General features: G+C 42.3%; 1 protein-coding gene across 1 annotated transcript in view; it reads left to right on the top strand.

Moving 5' to 3' along the window:
- LOC116940508 (protein shisa-like-2B) overlaps positions 1-12,990 on the top strand; it is a 47,494-nt gene that overhangs the window by 17,509 nt on the left and 16,995 nt on the right. Inside the window, exons 2-3 of the mRNA XM_032950421.2 lie at positions 1,117-1,300; positions 10,230-10,372. Coding sequence (XP_032806312.1) covers positions 1,117-1,300; positions 10,230-10,372 — 327 coding nt within the window. The remainder of the gene's footprint in view (positions 1-1,116; positions 1,301-10,229; positions 10,373-12,990) is intronic.

Below are 12,990 nucleotides of genomic sequence, written 5' to 3' on the forward strand. Positions count from 1 at the left end.
CGGAGAAAGAACCTTGATTTTTGTCAATATGTATCAGGACAATAGAATAAATTATGACTGTAAGTATAACTTTTTGCCGAGGATGACCTTCAAAGTGGCATTCAGCACTCAACATCTACCAGTGACCCAAGGGATATGTGGGTGACTGTAGCGCAGAAATTATTCTCGTGTTTGGCACTGGATGTTCCTGCAGGGTGCTCGCTGCGAGCACGTCAAACTGCAGCAGCAAAACAATGGGCTGAGACCTTCACCTCCATCGCATCGCAAGACACATTCGGCTGCTGAAATCATCGTTGAGGATGAACAGAAACATCTAAATGTGCTTTATCGCCACAACCCTGATGCTTACATTTGGCGCTTTTAACGTGTGCCTGCTCACAATCTTACACAGAGGCGGGAGGCAAAGCTCCCATTAAGGAGATTGGAGCAACTGCAGGACTTTGTGTGCACTTGTTAGCACAAATAGAGTTTGGAACGCGCACGCGTATCTCCATATTAATGTTCGTGCATTATATAGTAATTTTGCATCTACCGCATTAAAACTTAATGTAATATTTTGCTGCAGAATTTTTTTTTCATGAAATGTTGAAGTCGATGTTACATTCACGAGTATGTACATTGCATAAAATGCTTTCAGAAAACCTTAATGCAATACGAACCCAAAATGCGAAAAAAATAGTTTCTGCATGACTGAGTCATACATTAAATAACGTTTATGGAACTTATGGATCTGAAATTGACATAATAAACGTGAGCAGAATGTGATGCACAGCAGTGCCTTAAACATTTTGACATGGAAATGCACAAAGCTATGATTAAAAAAAAACGTATTTCTCTCGATGCTTCTTTACCAGTGTTAATCTTCGCCGGCCTCCTGATAGCGTCGTAATTATCTCGTTGAGAAACTCACTTTCGTATTGTAGTGACTGTGCAAAGAAGGCAATTTACTTTGTTACTTGGAATCAATTTAAACGTGGCCCTGTGACATCAGGGTGATTATAAATGGCGAAAAGAAAATGGACGTAAATACATGCGCGTTGAAGAAGTTAAGCTGCATTTACATCGTGTATTCTTAGCACACGTTTTTATCCCTGCAATGATTGCCGTGTGTTATAGATTCAACTGCCCTGTGCAGTGGCTACGTGAATGCTGAGCACGTGTCCGTGCTGGCGTTCATGTGCCCGGGGCCAAACGACTCGAGCTCAGCGACCTACTGCTGCGGCTTTGCTGACCTCAAATACTGCTGTGAAGAACCGGATCACTTCTTCCCTTACTCACACAGCTACATGTGGGCTCTGAGGTAGGTCTGCAGCATATAGACTGCTGCTGCGTCCCGCAACGATTTGCATTAAAGCGCGTGTTTGTCCTCGTGATGAAGAGTAGAGGCGCGGTCCTGCGATGGTCTGGCTCACGCCACTCTTTGACAGGAAGGAAGGCCTCCACTACTAGGTCGAGAGAGAGAGAGGCTGCCTCTTGTCGTTATTTGGCCTACTCGCCTATGCTGGCTTGGTGTCTTGGTAGAGGTCAGAGTACTCCACACTTCATCCCACCACAGGAGACCTGCCGATAGACTGACTCTGTTGTACCCCTTTGTACTATTCGGTAAATGGAGTTTGGGGGATTTAAGAGAACTTGCCCCGTTGCGTCAACTGCCACTCGGGAGATCAAATGGAACCGGTGACCTCTGCATATTTAAGTCCAGTGCTCTAACCATTTCTCCATGGTATGGGCTCTGTATAGATATCGTCTATACCGCATATATACATATGGTATATAGTATGGTCTCTATATCATTCATAATGTCCAAAATGCTGAGCTATGTGTGTCAGACATTCAAAGACAAGGATCACCCACATAGCCTTTAACAGACTATTCAGGCAAGTGCTGTTAGCGAGCACCTATGAAGGCCGGAAAGGTACACGGTGGGGTGGGTGGCCAACACCACGTCCGACCGCCTTTGTCTCCCCAGTAGCGATACTTACACACAACAGCAGATACTCATTTGAGGTGAACTAGGGGAGGCCGAAGAATGGTTCTGATAATTAATTGTCACTAGTGTTGGCCGTGAGCCGGAATCGAACTTGTGTGGCCGGGTTCGTAGCACAGTGTGGTGACTGCTGTGTCACCACACACCCTCTCAAGCATACCATTGTCAACTTATACACGTGGCATTGCTCATAAACTTTTTTCAGGGCGATATGTAGTTTCAGACTTCCGTTATGAACTCTTTAAGACAGTGGTTCTTAACATGGAGTGCACGCACCCTCTGAAATTAAATGTGGACATTTAAACATTCACATTTTTATAACTCAAGGCCCTTTTTTGCCTATAATTTTAAGCCTCCAGCAACAAAACGATGAAGAGTTTTGCGAGATTAAAAAAAAGAGATGTGTGTGAAAAAATATAAGAAAAGGTTTTATCCTTTCTGGCATTAAAACAGGTGTTAAGATGTTAAAACACCAAACCGAAACATTTTGCAAGGAATCATGTCTGCATTAATGACATATACCTGTGGTGAACATGAAAACAAACAAAAAAATCAACAAATAAAAAAAATTACCCCACAAATTGCTTCACTTGCTAACACCACTTAAGCAACATAGCCCCCTACTGGCAGACCCTACAAGATGTATGGCACCTTCGTAATAGCCCTAACGCGCGAAGAACGGCGTGAATACCAAATTATTCATTATTAACAGTATAAATATCAGTGTCAGCAGGTGAAAGGTACGTTTGATAGATCCCCGTCATGCCACTGGCAAGCACGGAGTTAATCTAAGTTTTATTGTGGTTGTTGTTGTTTGACTTGCATCCCACTGGGATTTTTTGCACACAGCGTTGGTGTACAGTGATTTTTTCAGGAATATTTTGCTGTTTTTTCATGGATTTTCTGTTTGCACAGTCACAAAGTCACTTTAAGATGTTTTCTTGTTCCTGTTTTTGTTTTTTTGTTTGTTGTGGTTGCACCCGATTCAAGAGCCGAATGGCTCACAGGGCTATACCAAAACAAATAAACTGAAACTGAGTTTGCTAACCGTGCGGCAAGTCCTTGTTTTTTTTGTCTAAAAATGTCCAATTTTTACAGTGAGTATATATTGAAAAGGGCAAAGGCTGAACCAATCTTTATCTATTAAGTCCAGTGCACAATTTAAATGGAGCAAGTGTCAGTTAAGGGGGGTTAGTCTGGGTACATGTCTTGTTCTGTATTGTCTATAACAAGATTTACAATGGTAGTTTATTGAATATATATTTTTAAAACATCATGGTACACCTGGTAATCATTGAGATAGATAGTTTAACACGTAGGCTGTGTCGGGTGGTGGCGGGTTTAACGACACATTTAAATTTACACGATCTAACCCAAAAAACCCCGTCTATTAACGATTGAGATAGAAAAACAAAAAATACCTTTTATTTCCCACAAAAAAAGACCAGATGAGGTGCCATAACAAGAGTCGTGAATACTCATTGGCGAAATTGTTGTTGTCAAAAGTGCATGCTTTCCTGGAAAAAATGTCATCTTGTAGCTCAATACTCCGTAGCCGTGGAGTGACATATATAGCCGTGTAGTGACATATAGCACTGCCCTGTGATTTGCAAGTCTCGCTGACATAAAGTCATAGCATTATTAAATTATTTCGTATCTTTTGACAACAGAAAAGCAAGGCTATAAAAGAGGAAAAGGCAGTGGCAGAGTTTATTTTCTTCACAGCTGTGCCCTTTCACAGCACTGCGATGTCATTGTCCTGTGGGTGGAATAATGTAAAGACATTTACAAGGAAAACACATTTGTGTAAATTAACTTACAAAGAGAAAATAGATCAATCTTGATTGATTTAAGCTAAATTTTGATTTAAAGCTTTCGTGACTGCAGGAATTCATATTCTTGGTTCTTTCGGTAAAGTCAAGTAGAAGGGAAAAAATAAAATAACAAAAATATAAAACAATACAATTCTCACGACGTTTCGACTGCAACACAAGCAATCATCATCAGGTGTGAAAACCACAGGCACTTTTTTCAAATTTTCTTGCTGTGGTTGAAACGTCGTGAGAATTGTATTGTTTTATATTTTTATTATTTCATTGTTTCCCCTCTACGTGACTTTACTGAAAGAACCAAGAATATGATTTAAGCTACTTATCACAAGCTACCGTCAACCTTTTTGCAGGCCACAATCCTTGACGGGAAATGTTAGTCTCGTTTTCCTTTTTTTTCAGGATAGCCAGCAGCCTGAATGAAAGGTTTCCTTACAGAAAAAAATAATCTCAGCGCAGTATTAGAAGCCTATTCAGGGCCGGTGCTAGGTGGGTGTTGTGGTAGTGGCCTGCACCACCAAATGTCCCTTGGGCAAACCTAAATTCACTCTCCTTAGCTGTGTGAATCACTGCTGTTGGTGGCCTCCCCAAAATACCCTACCCTCCATCCGTGAGGAGCTGAGCCTGAGCCTTTCAGGAACAAAATATAGCAATAAATACAGAGTAGTATATACTAAACTATATAAAACAATTTTTTTTTTTTTTACCAGATATGGCCCACTGAGCAACATAGCTCTTTTTTCGAAGCCACCCGGCCACAAACGATAGCTCAACAGACGCATGATTGGAAATTTGGAGGGAAAATCCGGAGGACCCAGAGAAAAATGCACACGACCACGGGGAGAACACGCAAACTCCAAATATATAGGCGTCAGGGTCGGGATCGAACCCACGACCTTCTGTATACCAGGCAAGGTAGTTAACATCTCACCACCGTGGTGCAATACCTACTGTGCTTTCAAGGCTTCCATCATCAGTGTAATGAACATTTATTTACGTTAATTGTTAAAAGAAGCAAGATGCAGTAGTATATACTATTTTAGTGATGCAACAGTACCTTGTTTATCTTTAACTGATGTTATGATCGAGGCTCCAGTCTTTCTTGATATTACGGTGCGTAGAGCATATTCCTAACATCGCCTCGACATTCAATACGTATAACTAGTATCTCCCATGTAAGGTCCTAGACATAAAGTCAGTTCTCTAAGAAGAGAATTGGCAGTGTGTTAAATTATTGGTATGCATGACAGGGTTCAGGTACATCCATTTTTTATGACTGGTTAAGCTTTTGACAAATGTCAAGGCACAAGGAACTTGGAGAACAAATATTTGCAATCATTTAATTCATAGTACTGTTGATACAGGACTGTGGTTAAAGGGGGTAACATAAGGGGTAAATTTTGAACTTCTTTATATTTTTCCAGTTGCACAGTCTGTACAAAAAGTACATCAAATCCTTATTTTGCTCCCCGTTAGACATTTCCTTCGCATTATAAATCATGCAATGAAATCGAAGAATGTCCCCTACATTCACCAGATGGGGCTTTGAACAGCAGCTCTTTCGTTCGATTTTAACGGAAACAAAAAACACAGCATTTTTGGAAATATATTAAACAGTAGGTCACGGCCAAATGCACAGACAAGCTGATTTTTTTATGTTGTATTGAATGGATCATGAATAAAATAAGGGCATTGCTTTGACAAATAGTTAGTTTGGTTGAGCTGCCTGTAATAACAGGAACATTCTAAAGTGTATTATATACACCAGCAACGAGATTTATTTTTCTGAATACATGTACTTGGCCGTCAAATTAATCATCAGCATGTTAACATGTCAATCTTTACAGCTCCTACATACAGTTTTTTTGTCTATATCCAACCACTATATAACTTTTGACAAACATATTGCACATGGTATTGCATGTGCAATACTGTTGTTATTGGTGCATTATTTACAGTGGCATATAAAACACTGTAGTGTCATGTTTGAATACTGGACCAGGAACCATGTCAATATGGGTTCAATTCCACGTAGCTTTTTGCATCCAATGAAAGTTACACTCTCCCAGCCTCTTATGGCATTGGCTGAGTACCGGCTTGCTGTGTACTTACATGCCAACAGAGGGCATGTAGAGTGCTTTGAGTTTCTCCAAGGATGCCACGTGGCGTCATGGGGCATTCCATGGAGCCCTCAGTCATGTCCAGCATTGCTTTAAGGCGCATTTTAGTTCCGGGGCTGCTTGACTGGTGGTTATTGGTTAAGTTACAGATATCATTTGTGACTCAGTACTGTGCCTACTGTGCATTCATGGGTTTCCGTCATCAGCGTAATTAACATTTACTTGTCACCTTGTTGAAAGAAGCAAAATGCAGACTCAACAAGATTGTGATTTTCCCCCTCCCTAACCCTATGGGTGTCTCTTAGCCGTCTCAACTCGGTGGGCGTGTCCAGACAACCACGACACCCCAGTGGCTCGGCCCCTGGTTACATTGATTACATTGATATACATTCACTAGTTTCCAATAAGTTGTAGGATAAATAAGAAAGATGACTCGGGTGCAAATGTATTCGTATAAGTCGGTGTTCTTCATTGCAAGGCCCGCGGGCTACTGGCGGGCCCTGGTGGCCTTTAGTGCAGCCCCTAGCGTGCCCCCACGCTGCACAAAGGGGTCAACAGCAATACACAACACGTGACAACTCCCCCCATCATCATCGCGCTGTCAAACCCCAGTGGTTTGACGTGTGTGGCAGCCCCTCACACGCTGATGATGTCTTATCGGCGAGAGTGCTCCCCCCCCCCCTCTACAAATGTAGTGAAGAACACTGGTATAAGTCCAGTAACTTGACCATTTTGAAAAACGCGTGTTTTTTCTTTTTTACAGAAACTACTGGCGTCTAATGATGTCATTGTTTTATGTTCCCTCTTACCGTAGTGTCCTATTAGACGTATGCAACGGAATGGAATTCATAACATATGTATTCATCACAGTATGAAGGACGTATACTTTTTTCGCGAGCTTTTTGAAGGGACGTAATCATTTTTATTTCTTCTATTCATTTCCCAAACAAATGACAACATTTAATCACGAGCATTATTTGATTAAACATGAATTGAAACCCGAGTAAATGTAGGGAATGACGCGGTAGTTTTTGCTCTTTTCTCATGAACAGAAACTAATGCTGATTTGCTTTTCAAGCTTGTTGATTGTAAATCACAAACTTGGCTCCATAAGTGCTCCGCATTTTCAGGTTTCCAAGGACGCACCATTCGTTACTCGTGATTTACCCCACAATCAGAGTGAATAAGGTTCGTGTTTCTCTCCAATTGTTATAAATGGTGCTTCTGCAACATTTAATAACTGAAACTGAGTCGCCTTCAACCTTATCAATTTTGCCCTTGGAGGCCAACAAATAAAACTGCCCAACCAAACCGATGTATAAATATCTTTTGCTGTGCTATATTTATTATGCACGTGAACACAAGTGCTCACAGTGAAAGAAAGTGCACTGCATGTAAACGGTGGCTTAAAGGAGCACAATTTCAGCAACAGGAAATTTCACCGGATTCACTGCAAACGCAGTCATGGGTTTGTTTTTCGTGTTTATGGCATGGCGGGAAAAAAAACATTTCGATTCATGTAAAGAAGATGCCTCCATCCATTTATAGAGACTCGGTGTGTAGCGTCATGCTGACACTGACACAGCTTGAAATGCGGACCTGGCAAGCGATTTAGCACTCGAGGGATTACAGAAAACTGACCTCAATCAAGTGCTGCCTAACAGCCCTTGCAAAATTGGTGGCGGCGATTTCAAGTGAACCTTTGCCATCTATATGTGACCCTTAAGATACACATTCGAAAAGCTGTTTTGGCTTTGTAACCTGGAAATGTAATTTGTAATTGAATTTCTCTAATTGCGTCTGTGAGCATTGTTTTGATTTGAAACTTTCGTGACTGCAGGAATTACTCTTTGGTTCTTTCGGTAAAGTAACGTCGAAAGAAAATAAATTAAATAATAGAATACGACGTTTCGATTGCAACACTAGCAACCATCATCAGGTAGAACTACATTTGAGAGAGAGACAAAACACAGACGAGGAGGCACACAGACAGACACACAAGCAGAGAGAGACAACACAGAGACACACAGAGAGACACACAACAGTGTGTCTATGTTGTGTCTGTATGTGCGTCTCCGTGTCTGTGTTTTATCTCTCTCTCAAATTTAGTTATACCTGATGATGGTTGTTTGTGTTGCAATCGAAACGTCGTATTCTATTATTTAATTTATTTTCTTTCTACGTGACTTTACCGAAAGAACCAAAGAGGAAGGATTGTTTTGTTAATTTTTTTGTGATGTTACCTACATACTTGTGTTATTTGTTGTTATGAAAAGTGGTTATTATGCTCATGCATTGGTGGCTGAGTGTCGTAAAGAACAAAACCTCACTATCCAGATGCATGCCTGTGTCCTTTAAGAATGCAATCCAGCATGAGTGCTTGGTGTAGTGCCTTTAACTCCAGCTCTTGAAAGACATGATGACCTGGAACTCATTTTTTTTGTAACATTACCACTGTTATTATGCTTCCAGAATAATGGATGGTGACGAGCAGCACTTACCAATGCAGTCTAAACTAGGACATGTAGGAGTGTCTTTGCGATAAATGAACGGTGCTGCCATGGTGTCGAGGTTAGTCTCTGCCCACTGAAGTCCGGTCAGCATTGATTATACATGTATAAAATCGGTGCCTTTTGAGATCAGACTTAAAACACTTGTATTCTCTTCTGCTCCTGATGTTCAGTTTCATTGTTATCAGTGCAATGCATGCTTACGTCTCTGATGCTTGCTCAATATGGCACGTGTTACAAATCTTGGCTTGATTGATTGAAAGTTGGTAGCACCCAAACCACCAACCCAAACCCCTCACACAGACATCAGAAAATATCTTATTCACGAATTTTTATTAGAATGGGCATTGAGATATGAGGAGTTCCACCAATTAATTATATAAAAAAACAATCTAACACAAAGATTATATCTACATTGGAAATTATTGTACTGTATTTGTTGAAATATGACAGTGTATTGATACATCTGTAGTGTGCATAGCTGACTTTAAAAACCATTATAAATACAGAACTCTATAGAGATTATGCTTTGTAAGTGTATATATAGTGGCAATTCGATTAGTTCTATTAGTTATAGCTCATTCTCTGTATGGAATAAATGTATTAAATCTGTGCTTATGACCATTTATATATACAGTTTTATTCTTCTCTAACAGAGATTTAATCTCTCATATCTTTCTTAATGCATAATTTATATGGAATGTCAATTAGGTTGTGATTTGCAACCTAATTCTCTTAATGCCTGCATTGCACTTTCAATTATCATTCCTGTGGGGGGGGGGGGGGATACATTTATCCACCATCCTCCCCCAGATAGAGATTTTGAATTTAAGCTGCCAGGGCTGAGCCTGGTTGGTCCTTGAACGGGTGACCTCTTGGGAATAGTGGGCGTTGTAGGGTTGAGGCTGGCTGTGAGGTGACCACGGGATGGAAGTGCAGCAATGGATTCTTAAACCTCTGTGTGGAGCTTTGAGCGTCACCCCTTTCTGTGCATGGTGGATTTTCTCTGGGTTTTCTGGTCTCCTCCCAGAAGAAGTCAATCACTCATTCTTGGAATTGCCCCAAATATCCCAATATAGCAAGACCCTCATGAACAAGAGTCTTGAAAATCAGAGAGGTCTCCCAAGGTAAAATTAATTATTGACATTTTAAAAGTATCACATTGAGGCAATATCACCTGTTTTCTGTTTAATCGTTATTTTCAGTTATTTGTCAATCGTATGTTTGCAAATGGCCTCCTCATACCTTGTCCATCATGGGGATTTTCTCTTTACCATACTTCACTACGTTCGTCAGTGTTAGCCTTTCTATTTTATCCCCTGCACTGGAAATTTGATAATTTCCACCTTTATGTCAATAACAGTAAACTCGACTGTCTCTGGAAAAGTGTGTGAGCTTGTGTTCAAATGCCCTCGCAATAAATATAACAGGTTTTAGAACACACATCTCTTAATAAATTGACAAAGAAAGGACTCTATTTTTAACTGTGTGTAGGCATATTTAGCTTGAACTTTAGTACCTCAATATTTTGAACACATTAAGTTAATGGCCACAAATAGTGACGAAGCGGTAGCCGAGGAATGAAACGCACGCGAGGACATCCACCGGGGAGAGATGGAGCGATTAAATCAGCTTGTGTGCAGGCATTGTTGGGGGGTGGATGATGATCTCGATCGACTGCATTATGTTCGATGGCGGCAGCTTGGTGAGTCCTATCTATGAATGATCCTTGTCCCGCTCGTGAACGGAATACGCCGCATTGCCGTTTGACCCCCTTGTGCAGCGTGGGAGCGCTGGTCGGACTTGGCTTCGCGGCGCTCGTCTTCCTGGCGTTCGTCGTGAGCGTCTGCGTGCTGGGCTACCTGTTCCTGTGCACCAAGCCCCGCGGGCGCCTCGACTCCGGCCTGCATCTCCAGCCGCAACACGGCAAGCGTCCTGCGGCTCTGCTGGCGGGGCACGAGTAACACCGCGCGTGCCGCACTTACGGCCCTTCAACCCGGCACTCATGCGCGCGTGGTACCCCGTCGTTGATAGCCACGTGGCAGACAGAGATCCCCCCCCCCCCCCCTCTAAATTTTAATAGCCTCAAGGGCCATACATTTAGTGCGTACGCATGGACGGGGGGGGGTTAACCCAAATGAGGGGGGGGGGTCTACTGACAATGTACGTATGTATAGGAAACGGGGGTGGGGGTGAAGCCTCGATAATAATTTGACTACATTGGCCTTCAAATGAGCCACAGGTCAGTGTCTTCAGCCGTCAGACAACAAGTACTAGCGGGAGAGGTGGGGCTGTGGGAGAGGTGTCACTTGTTATGCCACCGTACCCCCCTGACAGCTCAGCAAAATAAGTGGCCAAGGTACGCAACTTCATTATTTAATGCAGCCGGCGGTGGACTACCTGTTTGCTTAAACACGTTAATATTATTAATCCTTGATCGTTTCTGCGTGGATTAAATATCGGCCGTTCTTTAAGGATTCGGCAGGGGGAGGGGGTGCGTCAGGCGTACGAACACAGGTGGGAGGGGGGGGTGTAAAAAGTCTGCGTGCGTACAGGGATGGGGGGAGGGGACAAGATTTGACAGATTCTTGCTGTACCTACTCAATGGATGGCCCCCTATCGTGGCTGTTGGGGGCAAAGTGCCGTTAGCGAGCACTCAATGATGCCATCTCGGCGCACGAGATGGCATCATCAGACGCCCAAGCCGTCTGATGTCTCCCCAGTAGCTAACATGTTCACACCGCAGCAGGGATTTGTTGAAAAGCTGAGCCAAGGTAAGGGAAGCCAAGGACAAGTTTAGATATTCGCCAATGATGTTGGCCATGAGTGGGAATCACACTCGAATTTACGGATTTGGAGTGCAAGGCGCTGGCCACTACACTTCCATCTCTCACTTTATAGCCAGGCCAGGGTTCACTGAGACACCGACATTTACACGTTGACGCAAAGGCGTTATGTTTCCCATGAAATTGGCCGAATTGCTGTTACTTTCTGCCAATTCCCATATTTTCACCAAAGACACAAGTTGCATCTTTGGCAAAAGCGAACGTTACAACAGGGTACAAATCTGTCCTTCAACCAACCTGCACTGATCAGCCTGGTGATGTGTGGTCAAACAACTCACGTGGCATGGCAAGCCCCTCATCCAGCAGTGGATTGACAAACTGGCTGTTACATATACACTATGTACGTACAAATGCGCTATCTCATAGAAAATCTGTGCACGGACAACACACAATTATGGAATAATATAGAAACATGTTTAATGACAAACTTCTAGACATGATTGTTTCAATTGAAACACCCCCCCACCGCCTCACCGCCCTCATTTGACATTAATAATACTTTGTGATTTAAAGAATGAGGACAAATCTAACCAATGTGAACTGTAATAATGCCTCTAGATCTGTGCCGGATTATCTTAGTGGCCAAAGTCGCTACAGATTCTACAGGCCCGCACTTTCAAGGGCCCCACGCTCTAATGCAGTGGTTCTTAACCTTGTTGGAGGTACCGAACCCCACCAGTTTCATATGCGCATTCACCGAACCCCTCTTTAGTGAAAAATAAAATGTGATTTTTTTCAAATTCAATACATAGATATGTTTTTTACTGGTACACAAAATGAGCCGTGCATGAACATTACCTTGTTCAAAGAATAAAACCAACACAATGCATAAACTCACAACAAATTACATACCTGGAAATCAATGTGACTTCTGCTGTTGCCTTTGAGAGATCAGTTCAGATATGCGTGGCTTCACCTTGGCAAGTGCCACTCTCATGTCATTTTCACAGCAAAGTCTGTTCCTTTTCTTCGTTTTTATGTCCAGCATCCTCGAAAAGAATTGCTCACAAAGATATGTTGTAACAAATGGTATAAAAAAATCCAGGGCTTTCTTAGCAATAACTGGATACTTGTTCATTTGTCGACACCAAAACGTTGAGAGCGTTGTTGTTCTGAAGAGTTGCTGTTGAACCTGGCTCTGCTGAATTTCAATGATTTCGTCGAGGAATTCATCATTGACATCTGCTGTTTCAACAGCAAACGTGAACGGCTGTCTCACCCATGCTGGATATGACTCTCTTGTAGGGAAATATCCGTCGAGAGACTTTGCAAGCTCATCTAAGTGCGTGGCAATTGTTTGCTTCAGTTCCGTGGATACAGAAATATCTCCGATTCCAGACACATCTTCGATCTTACTTGCACAGTCGTCCAGAAGCGGGAAGTTTGCGAAGTTATTGTTCTCTGTTCGTCGTTTCCATAACGGTAGCTTTTTTTGAAAAGCCTTCAGGTGTTCTTCCGCTTCCATGATATTGACTCCACCACCCTGCATCTGCTGATTGAGATGATTGAGAGCTGCGAATATATCAGCCATGTACGCTAAAATGAGAATGAACTCAGGATTTTTGAAGCAATCTGCATGGCAGTGTTGGTGCTCTTGCAAAAACAGGGCTAATTCCACACGCATGGCAAAAACACGATTCAGCACCTGTCCCCGGGATAACCACCGAATATTAGAATGGAGCAGAAGTACCTCAAATT

Source organism: Petromyzon marinus, chromosome 9, assembly GCF_048934315.1.
Source record: "Petromyzon marinus isolate PM22_M1 ecotype Great Lakes invasive population chromosome 9, UKy_Petmar_22M1.pri1.0, whole genome shotgun sequence".
In the NCBI taxonomy this organism is placed as follows: domain Eukaryota; kingdom Metazoa; phylum Chordata; class Hyperoartia; order Petromyzontiformes; family Petromyzontidae; genus Petromyzon; species Petromyzon marinus.